This window comes from Salvia splendens, chromosome 6 (genome assembly GCF_004379255.2).
Source record: "Salvia splendens isolate huo1 chromosome 6, SspV2, whole genome shotgun sequence".
In the NCBI taxonomy this organism is placed as follows: Eukaryota; Viridiplantae; Streptophyta; class Magnoliopsida; order Lamiales; family Lamiaceae; genus Salvia; species Salvia splendens.
Genome location: NC_056037.1, coordinates 16,900,954 through 16,919,450, shown reverse-complemented (window position 1 = coordinate 16,919,450; position 18,497 = coordinate 16,900,954). Strand labels below are relative to the sequence as shown.

General features: G+C 39.4%; 3 protein-coding genes across 7 annotated transcripts; 1 reads left to right on the top strand and 2 right to left on the bottom strand.

The window, feature by feature from the left end:
• Positions 1–1,575: 1,575 nt before the first annotated feature.
• On the bottom strand, positions 1,576–2,317 carry LOC121807604. The gene is made up of 2 exons (XM_042207870.1): positions 1,829–2,317; positions 1,576–1,744 (listed from the first exon to the last, which is right to left on the bottom strand). Exons 1-2 carry the CDS (start codon positions 2,152–2,154, stop codon positions 1,576–1,578), a joined length of 495 nt encoding a protein of 164 aa, XP_042063804.1. The 5' UTR covers positions 2,155–2,317.
• A 6,617-nt stretch (positions 2,318–8,934) lies between these two features.
• LOC121807543 (beta-glucuronosyltransferase GlcAT14A-like) lies at positions 8,935–12,634 on the top strand. Of its 4 annotated transcripts, none has more exons than XM_042207803.1 (5): positions 8,935–9,183; positions 9,814–10,614; positions 10,726–10,801; positions 10,893–11,008; positions 11,918–12,634. In XM_042207803.1, the coding sequence occupies exons 2-5, from the start codon at positions 10,050–10,052 to the stop codon at positions 12,415–12,417; spliced, it is 1,257 nt and encodes a 418-aa protein (XP_042063737.1). In that variant the 5' UTR covers positions 8,935–9,183; positions 9,814–10,049; the 3' UTR covers positions 12,418–12,634. The 4 variants fall into 4 exon arrangements, with proteins under 4 accessions (XP_042063737.1, XP_042063740.1, XP_042063738.1 ...); XM_042207806.1 differs by having other exon boundaries at positions 8,935–9,202; XM_042207805.1 differs by lacking the exon at positions 8,935–9,183 and adding an exon at positions 9,218–9,235.
• A 225-nt stretch (positions 12,635–12,859) lies between these two features.
• Positions 12,860–18,334, bottom strand: LOC121807541 (protein SPA1-RELATED 4-like). 2 transcript variants are annotated; one of them, XM_042207800.1, is made up of 7 exons: positions 16,829–18,331; positions 16,558–16,715; positions 14,599–15,547; positions 14,366–14,512; positions 13,922–14,233; positions 13,729–13,788; positions 12,860–13,234 (listed from the first exon to the last, which is right to left on the bottom strand). In XM_042207800.1, exons 1-7 carry the CDS (start codon positions 17,693–17,695, stop codon positions 13,046–13,048), a joined length of 2,682 nt encoding a protein of 893 aa, XP_042063734.1. In that variant the 5' UTR covers positions 17,696–18,331; the 3' UTR covers positions 12,860–13,045. The 2 variants fall into 2 exon arrangements, with proteins under 2 accessions (XP_042063734.1, XP_042063735.1); XM_042207801.1 differs by lacking the exons at positions 12,860–13,234; positions 13,729–13,788 and having other exon boundaries at positions 14,085–14,233; positions 14,320–14,512; positions 16,829–18,334.
• Between the last annotated feature and the right edge of the window lie 163 nt (positions 18,335–18,497).

Here is an 18,497-nt window from a genome sequence, read left to right as displayed (position 1 = left end):
TCTCTGAAGGTGTTCTCAAGGAAGAAGGTGTAGTTCTCTTTCTTCAATTTAGTTTCCAAAAGACCCATGACGTCGATCTTATGTGTTCTCACAAAATCGACGATTGCAGCTTGGGTGGGGAGTTGCTGCAATCCCCTTATGTTCCAAGTTGCAATAATCATTGGACCACCTCGGGATTGTCTTCAAGACCATCCTCCCAATGGGTGGGGATATCATCCGTCTTCTTTGGCCGAGACCTGGATCTGGACTTAGATTTCCTTGTTCTACTGTGGTCCCTATCTTTGTCGGCACGGCTCAGTCGGGTGTCGGGACGGCTTCGTCGGGTACCAGTATAGGTGGGTTGGGCCTCGGTATCAACCGTCTCCTTCGCAGGGCAGTCGGCCTCTTCGTTATGCGACTCTGTCCCCTCGCTAGTAACGACCATCGGTTCAAGGGCTTCCGTTATGACCTTCGGTAGCTTCTTGTTTTTCTTTTTGCTCCCGATGTCCTCCTTGCCGGTTGTAACAGATTGGGCTTGATGTTGTACCGGGGCCATTTCTTCCACTTCCTCAATTTCCACTTCTTTCCCTTTGTTATTTTTAGGGTCAGCCTCCTCTCCGTTGTTTTCTCTCTGAGCCGTCTCCCTTTAGGTCCTCGGTTCTCGGCTTCTGCTTCTGTGTCTCCTATCTGTGTTGACAAAGGGGGTAGGCTGCTCTAGTGGTGCATTCCCGTGTATGGCTGCCAGGATAGGCGAGAGGACGGCTGCGAGTATGTCTTTCACTAGGTTCCGGTGGTCAACCGTCGAAGTCTCTGAAATCTTAACCGGGCCGGAGCTGGTGTCCTCGGCTAAGGGTGTGAACTTGTTCGGGGATGCAGGGATCTTTGTGATAACTGGCTTTTTCCTCCAATTGTCCAGCACCTTGTCTCTAGGCCTCAGTTACTTCAGCTCCGTCGAGTAAACATTACCCGTTGGCTTCCAATGTTTTTGTGGTCACGGTCTGGATCTGGATCGCTCCCGTTGCCCAGTCCTGCCAGGCGGTCCCGCGCCTTAGCCCCGATGGCTGGGGCATTTGCTCCCAGCTGTTGGTTCGGTTGGTTCCGCTTGTGCGATTGCTGCACTTGGTCTCTCGGTACACTTGTTTCCCAGCCTCGGCTCTTTGGTCGTGGGACGGACCCGGTACGGTGCACCTGGTTCCACCCCTCTTTTCTACCTCGGCACTCATCCGCGAAATGTCCATAAACTTTGCAAGCATTGCAGAATTTTGGAAAGAACTCGTACTCAACTTTCTGTTCCACGAAGTTCCCATTAGGCAACTGGATTGTGAGTGACTCCTTGGGCCACCTCGCTGTGTCGATTATGACTTGGATGCGTGGTCCATCCAATGACTCTCGCCTAAGTGTGTTGAAATCCGTTGAGAGCGGTGTACCAAAGCACGATGCAATTTTACTCACCGCTGTGAGATTCCAAAGTTCCAGCGGTAGATCCACAAGTCTCAGCAAAATCGGAACCATAACCTCAGGCTCCATATCAGGGTCGAACTTTTTAGGCATTGGCTGGAGCACCAATGGGATACCGAATATATCGAACAGTCCTTGTTAGCAGATTTTCTCCATTGCTTCTTCACTTCCGAATTGGAAGCAGAGCCACCCTTTCCGATGAAAGTTGACTCGGGATTTATGCTTCCATCTTCTCATGAGGTCGAAAATGGCCTCCTTCCCGGGGAAACGTCCTGTGAACCTGCCAAGTAAACAAGCTCCCCATCCCCTAGGGACGGGGGTAATGTCAGGCTCATCGAGTACAAGAAGATCAGTTTTAATCATTTCATATTTAATAAGATTAAGATCTTCTTTTTGGTATCTCGGGTCCAGGTCGAACTGGGTGGCCCTCTTGAGCCACGCTTGGTAGGCCGGTAGCGCCTCCATGCCTCGTGAAACTTCAGCTGGCGTCTCCACAGCTTGATTGCGCATTTCCATAGGTGCATTCGGCGGCTCCGAAGGGGTCTCTGGTACAGACTCAGTGTCGTCATAGTCGCTGAACTCGTCCAGCCCGCCTTTGTTTGTGTGGAGGTAGTCGGCGTATTGTTGCTTCATAGCCGCTTTGATCTCTTTGTCGTTTTCCTTCTTCTTGTTCTTCTTTGAGATAACCGTGCTCCAATTCTTCTCCTGCGAGGCCATAGAAAAGGTAAAAGGAACCAAGGTATAACACGGTTACAGGACGAGAACTTCCTGAATAGCCGAGAACAAGGCTAAGTGTTAGTCGTCGGATCTCGGTGCTCCGGCGTTGCGAGCCTGGCCGAAGGGGTTGACCGAGGGTGGGAGCTTTCCCGGTGGCCGTGACTCGGTGTGGTGTGCGCGGGACGTGGCCCAGACAAGACTGATGTGGCAACCGAAAAACGTCCGATGTGTTTGATGGCTCAGGGTGATGTGGCAACTAAATCATGTCCACCGTGGCAGATGAGTCAGGCTAATGTGGCTGCTGAGTCACGTCCAATGTGGAGGATGAGTCAGGCTGAAGTGGCTGCTGAGTCACGTCCCTCGTGGATGATGAGTCACGGTCCACGTGGCTGCTGAGTAGGCTTCCACGTGTATAATGATTCACGGGTTCTCTCAAAAATCTAGCCGCCAACCTCTTGGAAAAGCCGCTACTAATTCCAAAGCAGCCACCCAAAAAAAAACCTCTACAAAATCCAAAGCAGCCGCCTTCTAATTAAAATTTAAAGTCCTCCAGAATCCTAGGAGTCCGCCACCCAGATTAAGTGGCTACTCACTCCCCAAGCGTCAGCCGCCAAGATTAATGGCTTAGCCAACTTCGAGAAATTCACCAACTCCCAAGGATTAATATTCTCCAATTCCTATGAATCCAGCCGACCACCTAACGGCTCTTACAACTTCCAAGGTTCCAACCGCCTCCAAGAATAATGACTCAGCCAATTTCAAGGATTCCACCTCCTCCCCAAACAACTTTTCCGAGGCTCAAGGAAGCAGCCGCCAAATTTGAAATTCAAATTTGAATTGTTGGGAAGATGAACGGTTGACGTTGGTGGGAGCCTGAGATGGTGATGGGGCAGTCGTCGGTGCTGGAGACCTTGCCGGAATCTGTTTTACGATACCTTTTCCTACGTTCCGTCCTGTAAACACCATTGCTAATCCAAACTAGATTGCTAAAATTAAATCACACGGTAAAATCACGGCTATACCGGATGTTTTGAACGGTGTAGAGCGTTGATGTTGGGAGGCTTTTCCAATAGAATTTCTTTCACAGTTTCGGCCGTGGCTTCAAAGCTTCACTCTCTTCCACCACAACTCACAATCCCACCGCTTGAAGATGATATAATTCAAATCAGGAGTGCAGCGAGGGATATGGAGGAGATACAGTGGAGATGAACGGTCTTATTCTTCAAAAACTTCCCGCCGGAGCTACTGCCGGAAGTTCAAAACTTCGCCACCACCGCAAAAAACGAACTCCACCAATTGATATGATATTCAATAGGTTGCTCTTGATTAGATGAAGTGTTTAATCGGAGTGGATTTGGAAGAAAGTCGCCGGAAATGAAGAAAAGCTAGAGAGAGTGTGTGAGGCGCTAGAGGTTTCTAGAGAGAAGCTAGAGAAAAATTCTAGTGAGAAAAATTCTAGTGAGACAAATTCTCAAACCACACTGGTAACATTCATTTTTTTTTCTTTTCGGTGGAAGTAGTAGTCAAAATGATAGGCATTTGTATTTCTACATCACTTTCAAGTTAATTGTATAAAAAATGATCACTTGAACACGTATTTCTAGGAGGAGAGAGTTGGGATCTTTAGATCTAGATTTGACTTTAAGATAGTGATTTTGCACGTCTCCGAACATATTTCATTACTAATATCACTTAAAGATAAAACAAACATATAGTAATATACTATGTATAATTAAATAAAAAAATTATATATTTACACAAACTCAAAAGTCAAAATTAAGATTTGGACAAAAGATTTCAATATTTGATGTCAACGGATGATAAATAACGTCAATAGAAAATGTGAACATGACGTCAAAACGGTCATAATCATAGTTTCGAGTTTGTAGAAAATATGCAGTTTGCAGATTGTTAGGATCCCATTATATGTAAAATGCCCCCTTAGTATAGAAATAGAAACCAAATTATAGTCATTGGATCTAGTTTTGTTTGGATAAGACGAGATGATTTTGAATGGTTTTGAAAATTATTTATGTCATTCATCAGGAGTCAGGACCAATTTACTTCAACCCATTGGCAATTAAGTCCTAACACATTATGCAAGCAGACCCATTCGTAAAATATTGGAGTGAAATCGTGGGTTAATGTTTTTAATCTAATTGAAATCCCGCCCTTATCATCTCTTCATCTCCCTCCACCTATGTTAATGGCGGAAATTTCATCTTCATTACCAACATCGTTACTTCTCGCCATCTTCATCTCCATCCATCCCCCCCAACTCGACTCGACAGAACGGTGACAAAATGTCAAGACCATACATTTTAGGGATAAAAAGCACGGTTGATCGTGACTATGGGAGGATTAAAGAAACGGGGAAGAAAGAGAAAAATAAAAAAATAATATACTCTCGGGCAATTCTTGAAAAGAACTGACTTATTAATATCAGAGTATCATTTGTGAGTACGAAAACTCAGAAATACATAAATGAACAGAATTTCAAAAGAAAAAAGTATAGTCTTAGCGGAAGTATTTCATAGTAAGAATGACGTCATGTATGAAGACATGACTCATTCGGTACATTAAATAAGCACAAACTCCAAAAGTTATACTCAACACCCACCACGTCTGTCGCCGCCCAACCTATACATTCTTAAAACATATGTAGGATTGAGTACTTGATATATTCAGTAAACACATGCCGAAATAACATTTCATAAAAACAGATTTGTCAAGACAACTGTTGAGTGATCTCGGAATTTTACTTTAAAAAGCCCGACTATACTAAAACATATCATTTTCATCAAAGTAAGTTGATCAACCATTTTCCGTTGTCAATACCATATCTGAACCAGGTGAATCGGAAATGTGGCCTTATTCCACGGCGGTCACTGGACCGGCTAACTCGAAAGATGGCACCCAATTCCCCCATAAGTGTGCACTAGTAGTCTAAGCATGGTTTGCGGTCCTTGATGATACCCGAATTCATTTTTAACAACCGGCAAAGAGCCAGGCAGATAGGTAATCCAAAAAATTAAAACACAACGAGACAAATCATTTAATATTATTTCAAGTAAGAACAAGCTCAAAGCAATACGCATAGTTGGGAACAAAGCTCAAAATAATACTTTAAAGGTATTTCTTTATTTAAAAGAAAGTCCACATCATTCGCTTAATTTTCTTAACTCGGATTTCCGTACTTCGACCTTAAATGTCTCGCGGGAAAATTCTAATTTTAAAATAAAAGTAATAACACATTTATCAGATCGAGAACATATCTTATTAGAATGCATGAACTCCAATTAAGTTCCTTTATTTATTATTCTACCTTAGGAAAAATTATGAAGGCTCGTATTAGCGTATTTTCGACTACGCGACGCCTTGGACGACCGCTCACATCTCCAAAATTCCTCCTTGATTAAATTTCCGTAATTAATTTCTCAAAATAGTTATTCCGAGATTTAAATAATTTCAGAACTAATTAACTTATTTTATTTGGGACTTACTAATTTATCGCATCAATTAACTTATTAACCAAAACTCCTTGTGGTATTTATAGGCCCCAACAATTCTAATTGCAGCCCAAACAATTAACTTAAATTGATGGCCCAATCCATAAGATAAATAACCAACTCCCACCTCTCTTTAATTATAACTATGAAATCATCTGTAAATTGACTTCTATCAACCTGCATATCAAATTCATTAGATGTTAGAAAACAAATTAACTTGGTCAAAAGGATGCAGTTGTGAAAATATTACTATTAGATTGGAGATAATTTTGTAATTAATTAATTATTCGATCATTAATATTGGAAATGGACTCCAATATGGCAAGATGGAATCTATTAATATGAGAATTTATAACATTTAATGTTAATTTAGCTTAATGTGGACCCTTTATGAATATCACACGTGTCAAAGAGTTATTGGTAAGTCACACCATATCATATTACCACCATAGTATGCTTAGAGTAGAGAATTTTTACTCTATTCTAAAGCTAAATAAAATTTAAGAATGTTAAATTCAGTACAAATCAAAATATATTGACAGTAACTTTGCTGATTTGTCAAGAGAATGACTTTCTTAATTTTCAATTAAATATGTTCCTTAAAAAAATCATTCTTTAGCACCTTGATGTTCAAGTAAAATACCCTAACCTAAAGACACACATATCTTACAAGATTGAAAAGTTACAAAAGATTACTAACCAATACATCCAAGCAAACACCAATCCTAATTAACCTAATGAAGTAAAGTCAGAAACATTAAGTTGATTAATTAAAGCATTTTATGTTTACTTTGATGCGTTACGAAGGAAGTATTTGAGAAAGTATAATTAAAAAGTTAGTTCCGTTACTAAAGGCTGTAGAGGGAAGTTGCATATGAATTATTGTACAATTACAAGTTAAAATTATTATTTGTTTTTTTTAGTTGGACATATAATTGTTTAATTAAAGAGTATAATTTAGCTTACTAGTAGAGTAGAAGGAACTTTGGCAACTGATTAGTACATAATTGGTGATATAATTACTTATCTACCAAAATTTTAATTTCTATAGCTGTATGCCTTTATTTACTTTAATAATAGCAAATAAGTAAAAGATATAGTAGTATTGTGTTTGTTTTGTAGATGACCAAAGATGGGCATTTCAAATTTGGTTTCCTTTGTAAACAAGGAAACTAAGGAGTAGTATATATGCTTGACTATAACTTTTTTATATTAATCAAGATGATTATAGATTGATTTATTCCTTTCTTAGATTTTAATGTTAGCTAGCCTTGGTTATTTTCATTAATTACCAATCTATTCTTCATTCAACACATTGCTTTCTCTCTTAATAAAAAAAATAATTAATGTTATTATTATCTTACAATAGTTTTGTTCACTGGCGGAGCCAGCATAGAACAAGGGGTACCACTGTACCCCAAATTATTGTTTATGTAATATAGTATTGAGATCAATAATACAAAAGTCATCCGTGGTGGAGTGGTTGCCGAGTTGTATTCTATCGCTGGAGACCCGAGTTTGACTCTTCATTATCCCATTTGTGTTCCATATTTTTGTATACTTATTATTATTCTGTTTCTATTTTCTATGTTCTCTGCTTTTGCATGCTTATTTACTTAGATTCTATAGTTGTAAATTATTATTCTGTGTCTATTTGTTATATTAATTTCGTTAATGAACCCAGACTCCTATTTGTGAACGGACAAAAATGGCAAAACATGACTCATATTCGCGGATGAATGGAGTATATTAGTAGTACATAATAAGTTTTTTCTATGTTCTTTCCTTTTTATTATTTTGTGGTAGTTTATATATACATAATTTATTTTATCTAATTTACATTTTAATAAATTATTTTTTGATATAATGTTTCATAAGTACAATTTGTACCCCCAATTTAAAATGTCTGAATACACCACTGGTTTTGTTTACACGAGTTATCACAAGGCTCATGTCTAACAATTCTTGGTTACGTAGGTAATAAAGCAATTTTCTTGATTACTGAGGAGATTAATATTAGACCATCAAAAATTTACTAAGAAACAAGATTTTTTTTATCGAAGCAATGAAAGATGATCAATATTTCATACAATAAACCAAATACAACTAAGTAATCAAATATTTACTAAGAAACAATATTTTTTTTATCGATGATGGTCAACATTTCATACAACAAACCAAATACAACAAATAAGATAACTAATCAACTAAAACTATAAGATCTAAATAGATCTACCCCAACTCAATGCTACTTCTAGATTTTGCATACAACTCACACGTTACAACACACAACATATGCTGTGAATTCTCTTCTTGCACTACTGCGTACGGTCGTGTAGTTGCTTCCATCTCCCAGTCACAAGTATGAAACCTTGCGAGATGGGCTTCTAGCAGCTAGTGGGTTAGATCTTCCCTTAACGGGCTACTGCGTATCCTGACTGAATCTCGTCACATAATATCAGGCCAGAGTATAAGGACTGCTAAGGCGTTGAAATTGCCTTTTGCTGAGTGAATTCTCTTCTTACAATTCTACCCCTCCGAAATCAAATATTGCCTCTGCGAGCTAAAAAGGACATTATTGTGAACTCTCACTTTCATGATTGGGGGGCATAGTTCCTTTTTTCTTTTTGGTGACCTTTTACAATAATATTTTATAATGTGAATATTCAGTTGGTGTACTTAATATCGAGAGTGAGTAGTACCAAACTTAATAATTTCCGTCCACCCATATCATTAATAAATGACCTATTAGTTTATTACTAAGCCAAGCTATACACTCTGTAAGTCTGTAACATCATAAATAAGGGAGTACAATTATTAAAATAACCACTATAAATTTGAGTAAATAACGAAAGTAGCATTAGTAAAAAGGTCCGGCTAATCCAATATTTGTCGTTAATTTATATAAATTTTAGATCATTTTTAGTTATATATTTTCAAGATAGATAATTATGTGATTAAATATACTAGCACAGTCCTTCGCCGACAGTGTGTGAAAGAATAAAGAAATGGTACGGCTATATTCCATAAATAAATAAAGATATAAATTGGGTGATTATTACACAGCTCGCCACGTAGGCACGCAGTTAGGCGATAATCATAATTAAAGAAACCATTAATAGAAAGGCGTGGCCGGTTTAATGCATAATCCGCCATTAATATTGTCATTCCCCAATCTAATAATACAGATCAGTTACGCATATTTATTAGTATTTTATTTATTTCTTTTTTAAGCATTTTATATATTATAAATATTTATTCACTCACCTCTATCGAATTTCTCTTCCATTCTTTGCCCCAACAAAGCGGCAACAGAAAACACACACACACACACTCATCACAATTTTGAAATTTTGAGATTATTTTCACCTTCGCAATTGAAAACTCACCAGACTTTTGCATTTTGGTGCTGCTTTTGCCACTGATTAAGCTGCGTACATATACATCGCTCTCTCTCTCTCCTGGGCAGCGGCTTTTCCAAGGCGGACGCGATCTCCGCCATCGCAATAAAAAAAAACAGGTCCGCGATTCTCTCCTTGGTAGGGCGCGCATGTTGTCGCTATCATGAATTTGTGCGTGGATTTCTGTATTATGTATTCGCGATTTGAATTTTTTGTTGTTTCATTTCTATGAAATCTGTGTTTTTGACCTAAAATCGTTTCAGCTCCATGCAATTGTTGCGGTGACTGCCTTTTATGCCTCGTGTGATTGGGATTTTGGTTTGGATTTTAGTGATCTGGTGCTCCATTGTTTTATTTGGTCATAATTTTGTGTAAATTTAATAACTTGTTTATATTTAGTTCCTGTGATTTTGGAGATCATGTACTAATCTTTCACTTCAAATTTTTGGGGTTACCTTCGAAATCCGCAAGTACATAGATATGCTGTATTGTTTGTTTGCTTATGATTTGGCTTAAATTTGAAGGTTCGGATGTCGCATTTCTGATGCATGGATAACTATATTTAGGCGAACACTCATCTAATCTACGAATTATGCGAGGATGAATAAAAATGTAATAGGAGGAGTATATTTTTTGTAATGTGCTAGTTTAGTGATTAGTTGTTTAAGCTGTCCTCTTTTGATATTTATGGTAAACAGTATCAAATTAATGATCCCAACTTACTGATTTGTTATTTTTTTCTGGTAAAGGAGGTTTCAAATTCAACAGCTTTTCTCATAAACATTGAAGAACCTTCAGTGGATTTCAGTCAAAGTAGATGTTGGTCCTTCTTTGAACCTTCGCTGCACAATACTATCGGAATCAGCTATCCGCACATTATTATTTAATCCTCTGGTGTGCAAATAGTTGAATCCATCAGATTATAGATAACCAACCAAGTCTGATGAGAATTTCTCACTGGATTTCATGATCATAAGTTTTTGCAATGGGGTACTTTAGTATGGAGAAGAAGTGGTTGTTCCCTCTAGTTATAAGTTCATTAGTATGTGTTTTCCTCCTGGCAACCTCCTTTAATATGGGCCTTGTGTCCTCATTGCACACCATCAATTCTATCCTTTCAAAATTCCCTTCTCGTCTCACTTCCAATGGCTCTAGCTTTGTTGAGTCAAAAATGAATCAAGCTCCGCCTCTTGCTCCTCCTCCTCTTCCAAAATTTGCTTATTTGATTTCTGGATCAAAAGGTGATGTAGACAAACTTTGGAGGACTCTTCATGCTTTGTATCATCCATGGAACTATTACATTGTTCATTTGGATCTTGAGTCGCCCTTAGAGGAGAGATGGGAACTCACATCTCGCGTGGCAAACCACACGCTTTTTACGAAGGTTGGGAATGTTATTGTAAATAACAGATCAAATATGGTCACTTATAGGGGTCCCACGATGGTCGCAAATACTCTTCACGCATGTGCCATTCTTCTAAAGAGATATAAAGATTGGGATTGGTTTATAAACCTTAGTGCTTCAGATTATCCTTTGGTGACTCAGGATGGTGAGTTTATCTTTTCTTTTATTCCCTGTTTCATTGCTAGGCATTTGTGAATTTGGGAGTTCACATACCTGAACAGTAGATATTCATGCACATGATGATTCCCTCTTGCAGATCTTCTTGATACATTCGCTGATTTGAAAAGAGATCTGAACTTTATAGAACACACTAGCGACTTAGGTTGGAAAGCGTAAGTTCTATTGTGCACTTATTTCAGCTTATCTTTTATTGGTCAGAAAAGACTGCTTAAGTCTAATCCTGCTTATTTGGTTTTCTTACAGTGCTCAAAGGGCAATGCCATTGATTATAGATCCTGGACTTTATCAGACAACCAAATCTGACATATTTGCTGTTGGACCCAAAAGAAATTTACCAACAGCATTCAAATTGTTTACTGGTTAGTTTATTCATCATCATTCTATCAACTCAAATTTAATGGTGCTCAGTGGTCCTGTGTCCTCCTCACCTTCATTGGCTTCCTTGACACTAAGTCTTTTTTGGGTCCATTCTGATTGTTGTGAAATACTAACATATTGTAGGAAACAATTTAACTGTCTACTCTTTCAAAAAATTAGTTTTGCATAATTCACCTAACTGACTTCTTGAGGGACATTCTCTTGTAGCAGCAAATATGATAGGCTAATTTGCTTGTTTGCAGCAGCAGAACATCTTGTCAATTTGCTTGTTTGCAGCCTATCTGTTAAAGTTATTGATGTCTGAATTTGCAACTATTTCCACCCTGCTACTGTTGTTGGGGTTGCTGAAAGAAAACCAAATCTTTTTTGTTTTTATTTTCTGAATGCTTTCTGTTCATGCACATAATACTCCCCACATCCCATAAAAATAAAGACATTTGGGTTGGCATAGGTTTTAATGCATAATTGGTAAAGTAAGAGAGATATAGAAAGAAAAGGTTATTGGAGTATGTTAGTGATGAATGGGGTCCACCTCATTAGAGAGAAAGAAGTTACCAAAGGTAGAAGTGGACTATTTTTATGGGACGGAGGGAGTATAATATTTTACGCTCATCTGCTTCATATGAAGTTTTTATTCTAATATTTTCTTTGGTTTGGAGAAGGTTATTGGTATTAAGCAGGGCTTGTGATATAAAGAGGGGCATCCCAAAACCTCCCATAATTTCTAAATCTCATGTATATACTTGAAAAGAATTAGATTTTCCTAGTTTCTTTTCCCCCAACATGAAGTTTGCTTGGGCGAACGAGGGGATTTCTTTGTCTTGAGATAGTCAACACAACTACATTCTACCATCAGAGTTTTCATTAATGAGTAGCAATGCAATTTTCAGGTTCAGCTTGGATGATCTTATCACGTGCGTTTGTGGAGTACTGCATATGGGGCTGGGATAATCTCCCAAGAACCCTGCTGATGTACTACTCAAACTTTGTTTCCTCCCCGGAAGGCTATTTCCAAACCGTCATCTGCAATGCTCCACAGTTTGTGCCGACTGTTGTCAACCACGACATGCACTATATATCCTGGGACAACCCTCCACAACAGCATCCTCACACGCTATCCGTCAATGACACAGCAAACATGATTGCAAGCTATGCTCCATTTGCGCGTAAATTCAGAATGGACGATCCGGTGTTGGACCAGATTGACATTCATTTACTCGGGAGGAAAAAGGGAGGCTTCACGCCCGGTGGCTGGTGTGGAGGCAAACCTCGTTGCTCGAGGGTGGGGAACCGGAACAAGCTTAGGCCGAGTCCCGGTGCTCAAAGGCTGCAACGCCTCATCGGTAATATAGTATTTTCAGAAAATTTTACCAAAGCTCAATGTTTCTAGATTACCTCTTCCATTGCTATATGAAATGGGGAAGAAGGCGGGAGAAATCGACGAGAGGCGAGAGTTTACGTGTCAGTAAATCATTAGGCATTTCCACAAGCACCAATAATGAACTAGATTTAGTGCATATATACAAAAAGAGAATTGCTTCTTTCGGCCATGTAATTGTAGGTCCCTTTTTCCACATAATACTGTTATAAAGTCATAATTCATACTATCACACGTTTAATTTTTAATTTAATTTTTTTGTATTTTTGTTTTTAATCCCTGGAAATGCAATGTGTTCTCTTTTTTTCCCTTTTCAACTGCTGAATAAGTAAGAAAAAATAGTTAGATTTCACCATATATTGCCAAATATAGAGCTGCAATGGAAATACATAACTAGTTTGGAAGATGAAGAATTAAGAGTTTACATGAAAGGGATGAAAAATGTACAAAAATATATCAACAATAATAACCTCTTTCTTCACTTAACCTCTTTATCTACAATATACTTTTCCAAAACATGAATCGCATTGTCAAGCCAACGTATATGTATATATAATATATTTATCCCACTACAAAACTAAGGCAAAAAAAATGTTTGACCCAACGAATATTCTACTTGGACTATTTGGCACTAAGGAAATCAAGCCATCTCCAATAGCTTGATATTTCCCATGGAGTTTGCAGCTACTAAGGTGGAGGACTGACCGCGCCAACACACGGATGAGATGAACTGTGCCGTGTCATCCACTTCATCGCCTGAGAGTGGGTCCGTGCTGTTGAATTTGAACGACAATGCAGGCATTGGGAGGGCCTTGTGGTAGACAAAAACCTATGCAACAAGCGCAGCAATCAGAGAAAATAAATGAAGACTTTGTACATTAAACAATCAGATGGTTGAAATTGAGACATATGTTATGATGAAGAGATGGTTGAAATTAACATCAGCATAGCCATCCAATCTCAATTTTCACAATTCTCAGCTCCTTTCTTATATCGTACTTATTTTGATATACGAAGAGATTGATCACGACCGAAAATTGGACTTCAATGGTAATTGGTAGGCTGGGAGTTATGCCTACTTTCTAGTCTACAGTCACCTCCCTTCGACTAGGATAAGCAGGAGGAGTTATCCTTTTAACGTGCCCCTTTAAGTTAAGAAACAGCGATCAGAAATACTATCGAGATGTGCATCAGAGGCAATTTAGTTTGAGCTCTAAAACAATTTAAAGTGTCACGAAGCAAAAATTCCAATGGATATATTATATATAAACACGGGGAATACTGCACAGGATTAGCAAATACTTATGTGGTAAAAATAATTACCTCGTTTGTTTCTGAGCCAGTTGCAATATAACCATCTGCTACAGACAAGCCAACGAAATTCTGCAATGAAATGATACACTATCAGTATTTTATGTTTACACGTGCTTGTACATTTGGACATTTCACGGGAAAAAAATGGACACAAATATATCTAGATGCCACAACAACACCAAATGCGGGAGATGGAAGATACCTTTACATTCAGATGGCCTGTGAATGACTGCAAGGGACAATCAAGAACTCTTGACGTACACATCGACAGATCCCACAGCTTTAGAGTGTTATCGGTGGAGGCTGACACAAGAGTTGTTGAATCAATGAATTTCACGTAGCTCACTGTCTTTTTGTGCCCAACGAGAGTACATAGAGGCATTTTGGAGGTGCGAAGATCATAGTAGTATATCTTATGATCTGCCGAACCAAATGCAAGAGTACGACCGGAATCTGAGGGGAATTGAACACAGCAGACGTTGGCCTTCGTCTTAATGGTATCAACACTTACTCCCTGCAGTAGCAGCCCATGTAAGAAAGACAACTTATTACACATCCAGAATTAAATCCACAAGCAACAATAACTAGGTGCTTTAGTACGTTTAGTTTCAAAGCTGACATCCACCAAGTGCAAAAGTAGAATTGCCTGATTGATGTTCCAGAGCTTAACAGAACCATCGTCGCTACCGCTGGCCAGCATTGTTGGATCTGCCACTGAGAAATCAACAGACCACACACGCCGTTCATGTTCTCTCATTTCCATGAAAGTCTGACTCCTAGTGACATCCCATACCTGTAAAATATACCAAGCAAAACAGTGATGATCGGAGAATGGAGCATATGTATACGCATATTTTGGGCTTACAGATGTCAGTTTACCTGTACCACGCCTTCAAAGTTACTTGAAGCAATCTGGCCTTTAATGTAGCTATTCCAACATATGCTGCTAAGCTTCGATCTACTTGCCATTTCAACAACTGGATAATGTATATCACGATCTTCATTCAAGATTGAATTGTACTCAAAAACTTTGATTTTCTTATTTACACCAGCACTTGCGAAAAACTCCCCGTCACGGTCAAAACTAAGGGAGCATACCAGATTTGATGAATTTAAGAGATCTCCTTGCTTTAAATCTGCCTTAACTTTTAGCTTGCTAAATGAAAGATATTTACACAATCCTTCTAGGAATGTATTTATCCATCCATTTGGCTTTTGCTCAATGTTTCGATCTCTTGACGATGGGTTACTGATGGAACTTCTTTCAGTTGCTACATTAGACCCCCCTCTACCATCACTACTAACTTGAGAATGTCTTGCCAATGACCGAGACGCTGTTTTTAGAGATCTGCGTCTGGTTACAAAGTAAGCTGATTCCAATTTCCGGAAATTCTTCATCAGCCGAGAACTTTTGGAGAGAAAGCTTCCATGAGTCTCTGGTTTCTGATGTATATCTGCATGTTCTTCTGATTCATCGAGGGCACTCGTATCAAGGCCCTGCCTGATTCTCTTTCTTGATCCTGAGCTACCAGAATCATCATCATCTGCATTGTTGGGACCCGACCCTGAACCCTTACCAAAATCTATGCTCAGTCCACCTTTCATCCTGAGAGAAGTATGCAGCTTCGTGACTTCGTCTATGTCGGAGGATATAAGTGATACTGTTTCATTCAAGTTATCAACTGCTTCTTGCTTCATCTGTTGCAGTATCAAGAGAAATTCCAGCAATAGCTCCTGCTCCTCTATCATTTCTCGAAGGTCTATGGCAGCTTCACGTTCTTTTATCTCATTCCTAGGTTCGCTCAAGAACTCACTTTGCAACAGTTCGCTGTGCATATCATGAAAGAAAAATAAGAGTTGGTAAAGATTTAGGAACAAGAGCTGGACAAGGCCATTGTAGAACAGTAAAATACAGATATAAGCGGAAAAGTAAATAGACATAGTAGAAAAGGTAGTAGTGTATTTGGTGTATCTTATTACTCAACACAGCCCACATATATATAGTACAATAGACTAAGCTAGGCTATGTCACATCACCAATGTGGGACAAAATACTAATATTCTTAACACCCCCCTCAAGCTGGAACATCTATATTGTCCAGCTTGGTACAAAGTTCTCAAAAATGTTTTTCCTCAAACATCGGCAGCAATAGTAGTAGCCGAAACTATAGGGTGGTAGTAGTAGTTGCAGTTGTTGCATAAGTAGAGCTGCAAGGCAGAGTAGTAGTAGTAGTAGTAGTAGTAGTAGTGGTAGTGGTAGTGGTGGTGGTGGTGGTGGTGGTGGTGGTGGTGGTAGTGGTGGTGGTGGTGGTGGTGGTGGTGGTGGTGGTAGTGGTGGTGGTAGTGGTGGTGGTGGTGGTGGTGGTGGTACTGGTGGTGGTGGTGGTACTACAAGAGACTAAGCTAGGCTATGTCACATCAACGATGTGGGACAAAATACTAATATTCTTAACAGCCATTAATGAGGTGAATGAAAGCGCACACAACCAAGAGAAGATATTAGCAAGCACGAAGAAATCATAGTTAATTGGTAGGAATTGAATGAAAAATATCATGGCAGTAAATACACCATCCACCTGCATTCCGTTACACAGGAGCAAAGGTAGTGGTCATTGGGTCGTGAATTGCACATCACTATTTACAAAGTTTGACGCGAGAGCTTTCTCATATTTCACAAAGCATAATTTTCCGGCAGTTTAAAAGTGACATGACAAATTCAAGAATTTCACGGTGCATATAAGATAAAGAGTTCAACACGACACAACAACAGACAACTTAGCAGAAATGCTATATTATCTGATTCAACAATCAATACACATGATATTTACAAACACACACCTCATTTTAGGCCGACTACTTGGCTCCGGATGCAGCAACCACAAGCAAAACGAAGCTTCTTTAGGCCACTTAAGAAGCAGCTGTGGAGGGAGGACACGGTGTCTCAGGCTTGCCATAGTCGAGCTTTTCTCTTCCAGGGAATCAAAAGTGCAAAACAACTGCTCATATGTGTACATATACATATCAGTAAGCTTCTCGAAAACTGCATTTAACTGAACACACAAGCTAATTCTAACTCACACTACATTCATCGAAGAAAACTCCAACTGACCTCAAATAGTAAGACACCAAGCTGATATATATCCGAAGCACACGAAGTTGGATCACCAGAAACATCTTCTGGTGTGGTGTACCAATTGGACTCCATGAGCAGTATCTGCTTCATCGGGAAAGACTGCTTCTTATCCCCCGCTGTTCGCTCATTGGCAGCCTCATCCGGACCATGCACAGCCTGACCTGAACTTGACTGCAAACAGCTGCTCTCGGAGTTAATCTGTGAGGCCGGATTCCTAGCAAGACGAGCATACTGGCTCCTAGAGTGCTGCGACTCAGGAGGCACAACCGAGGGCGAGCCCTTGAACTCAGCCATTTGGCTGTTTGATCCATACTCGGGGGAATCCGAGCCAGAGTCCGAGCAAGAGGCAGACTCAATGAACGACACCCGGTTGTATGAGGACATAACAAAACACGAAGGCCTAACATTGTGAAGTACAATTCCTTGAGAATGAGCCAAGTTCACCACATCCACAATCTGAGAGAATATATGCAGGCACTCAAGGGCATCCACAGCCCTGTCCGGGTTATCCAACCACTTCCTCAAACTCACATCATTGCATTCCACCGGACACGCCACTGCCCCGCCCCCACCCCCCCCCCCACCCCCATGGCTAGTGACATGAGCCCAAGGCCTCCCTTTCCTTACAGAATCATGGCTACTATTATCTCCTGAAAATCTGACAGCACCTCCCCTCAAAATTCTTGAATTCCTGACCAAGAATGATGAATTCAAACCCCTAGAGCTATCAGACCTCTCCCAACCAGACTCAGATGAGCCCTCCATAGCTATCCACCTCTCACTATCAGTATGCTTACATGAATCCCATGATACAAACACAGACACAAACACAAACACACACATAAACAAGTCCACAATGACTTGATCCACAATATTTCAACAATTTCTTTAGCCATTCAGAATCAAGAAAACATCATCCCCACAAAAAGTTAGCATAAAAACCTCTCAAAATTGATCCTTTTGGGCTTGGAAAGATTCAGATCGCCCACAAAACCATACACAAAATCACAGTATGCATATACCTAGAGAGAGAAATTTGAGTTGAGAGAGCGGCAAGAAGCAGTATCAGAGATTATGAGCGGTAGAAGAGAAGAGAGGGGGATGAGAGAGAGTCTAGCCCGAGCAATACAAAACAACACGAACCACACAAACTGATACTCTACTTTTTTTTTACTCACATCCCAACAAGAAAGAATGCTTTTTTCCCTGATTAAAAACACCACTGCCTCACAAAAAAATACAAAAAACAAGATGTCAAGGATCCTCAACTGTGACGACTACAAATTCACATAGTAAATTGCAATTAATTGTCATTTTAAAGCAGATTTCTGAGATAATTTATTAAGAAACCCTAAAAGGAATTATTATCCGCAACTGCAGCTTCCATTCATGTAAACTGGCGACGTGTCTCATCCTCGTCTTCAACCTCAAAGATTTGTCCTTTTCCACACAAGAGCTTGTGTAGTCATAAAAAATCATTTCTTTTTATTCGGCTGCATTTTTTTGTTCCGAAAAATCAAGATTTCACTCTTCAAATACCAATGTCGGACACAGAAATCCCAAATCGTAAATATTAAATTGCAACATGCTATTAAAATATTCTCTCATTACCTAATGCGGAATCGTTTTAACTTAACTTGATCTT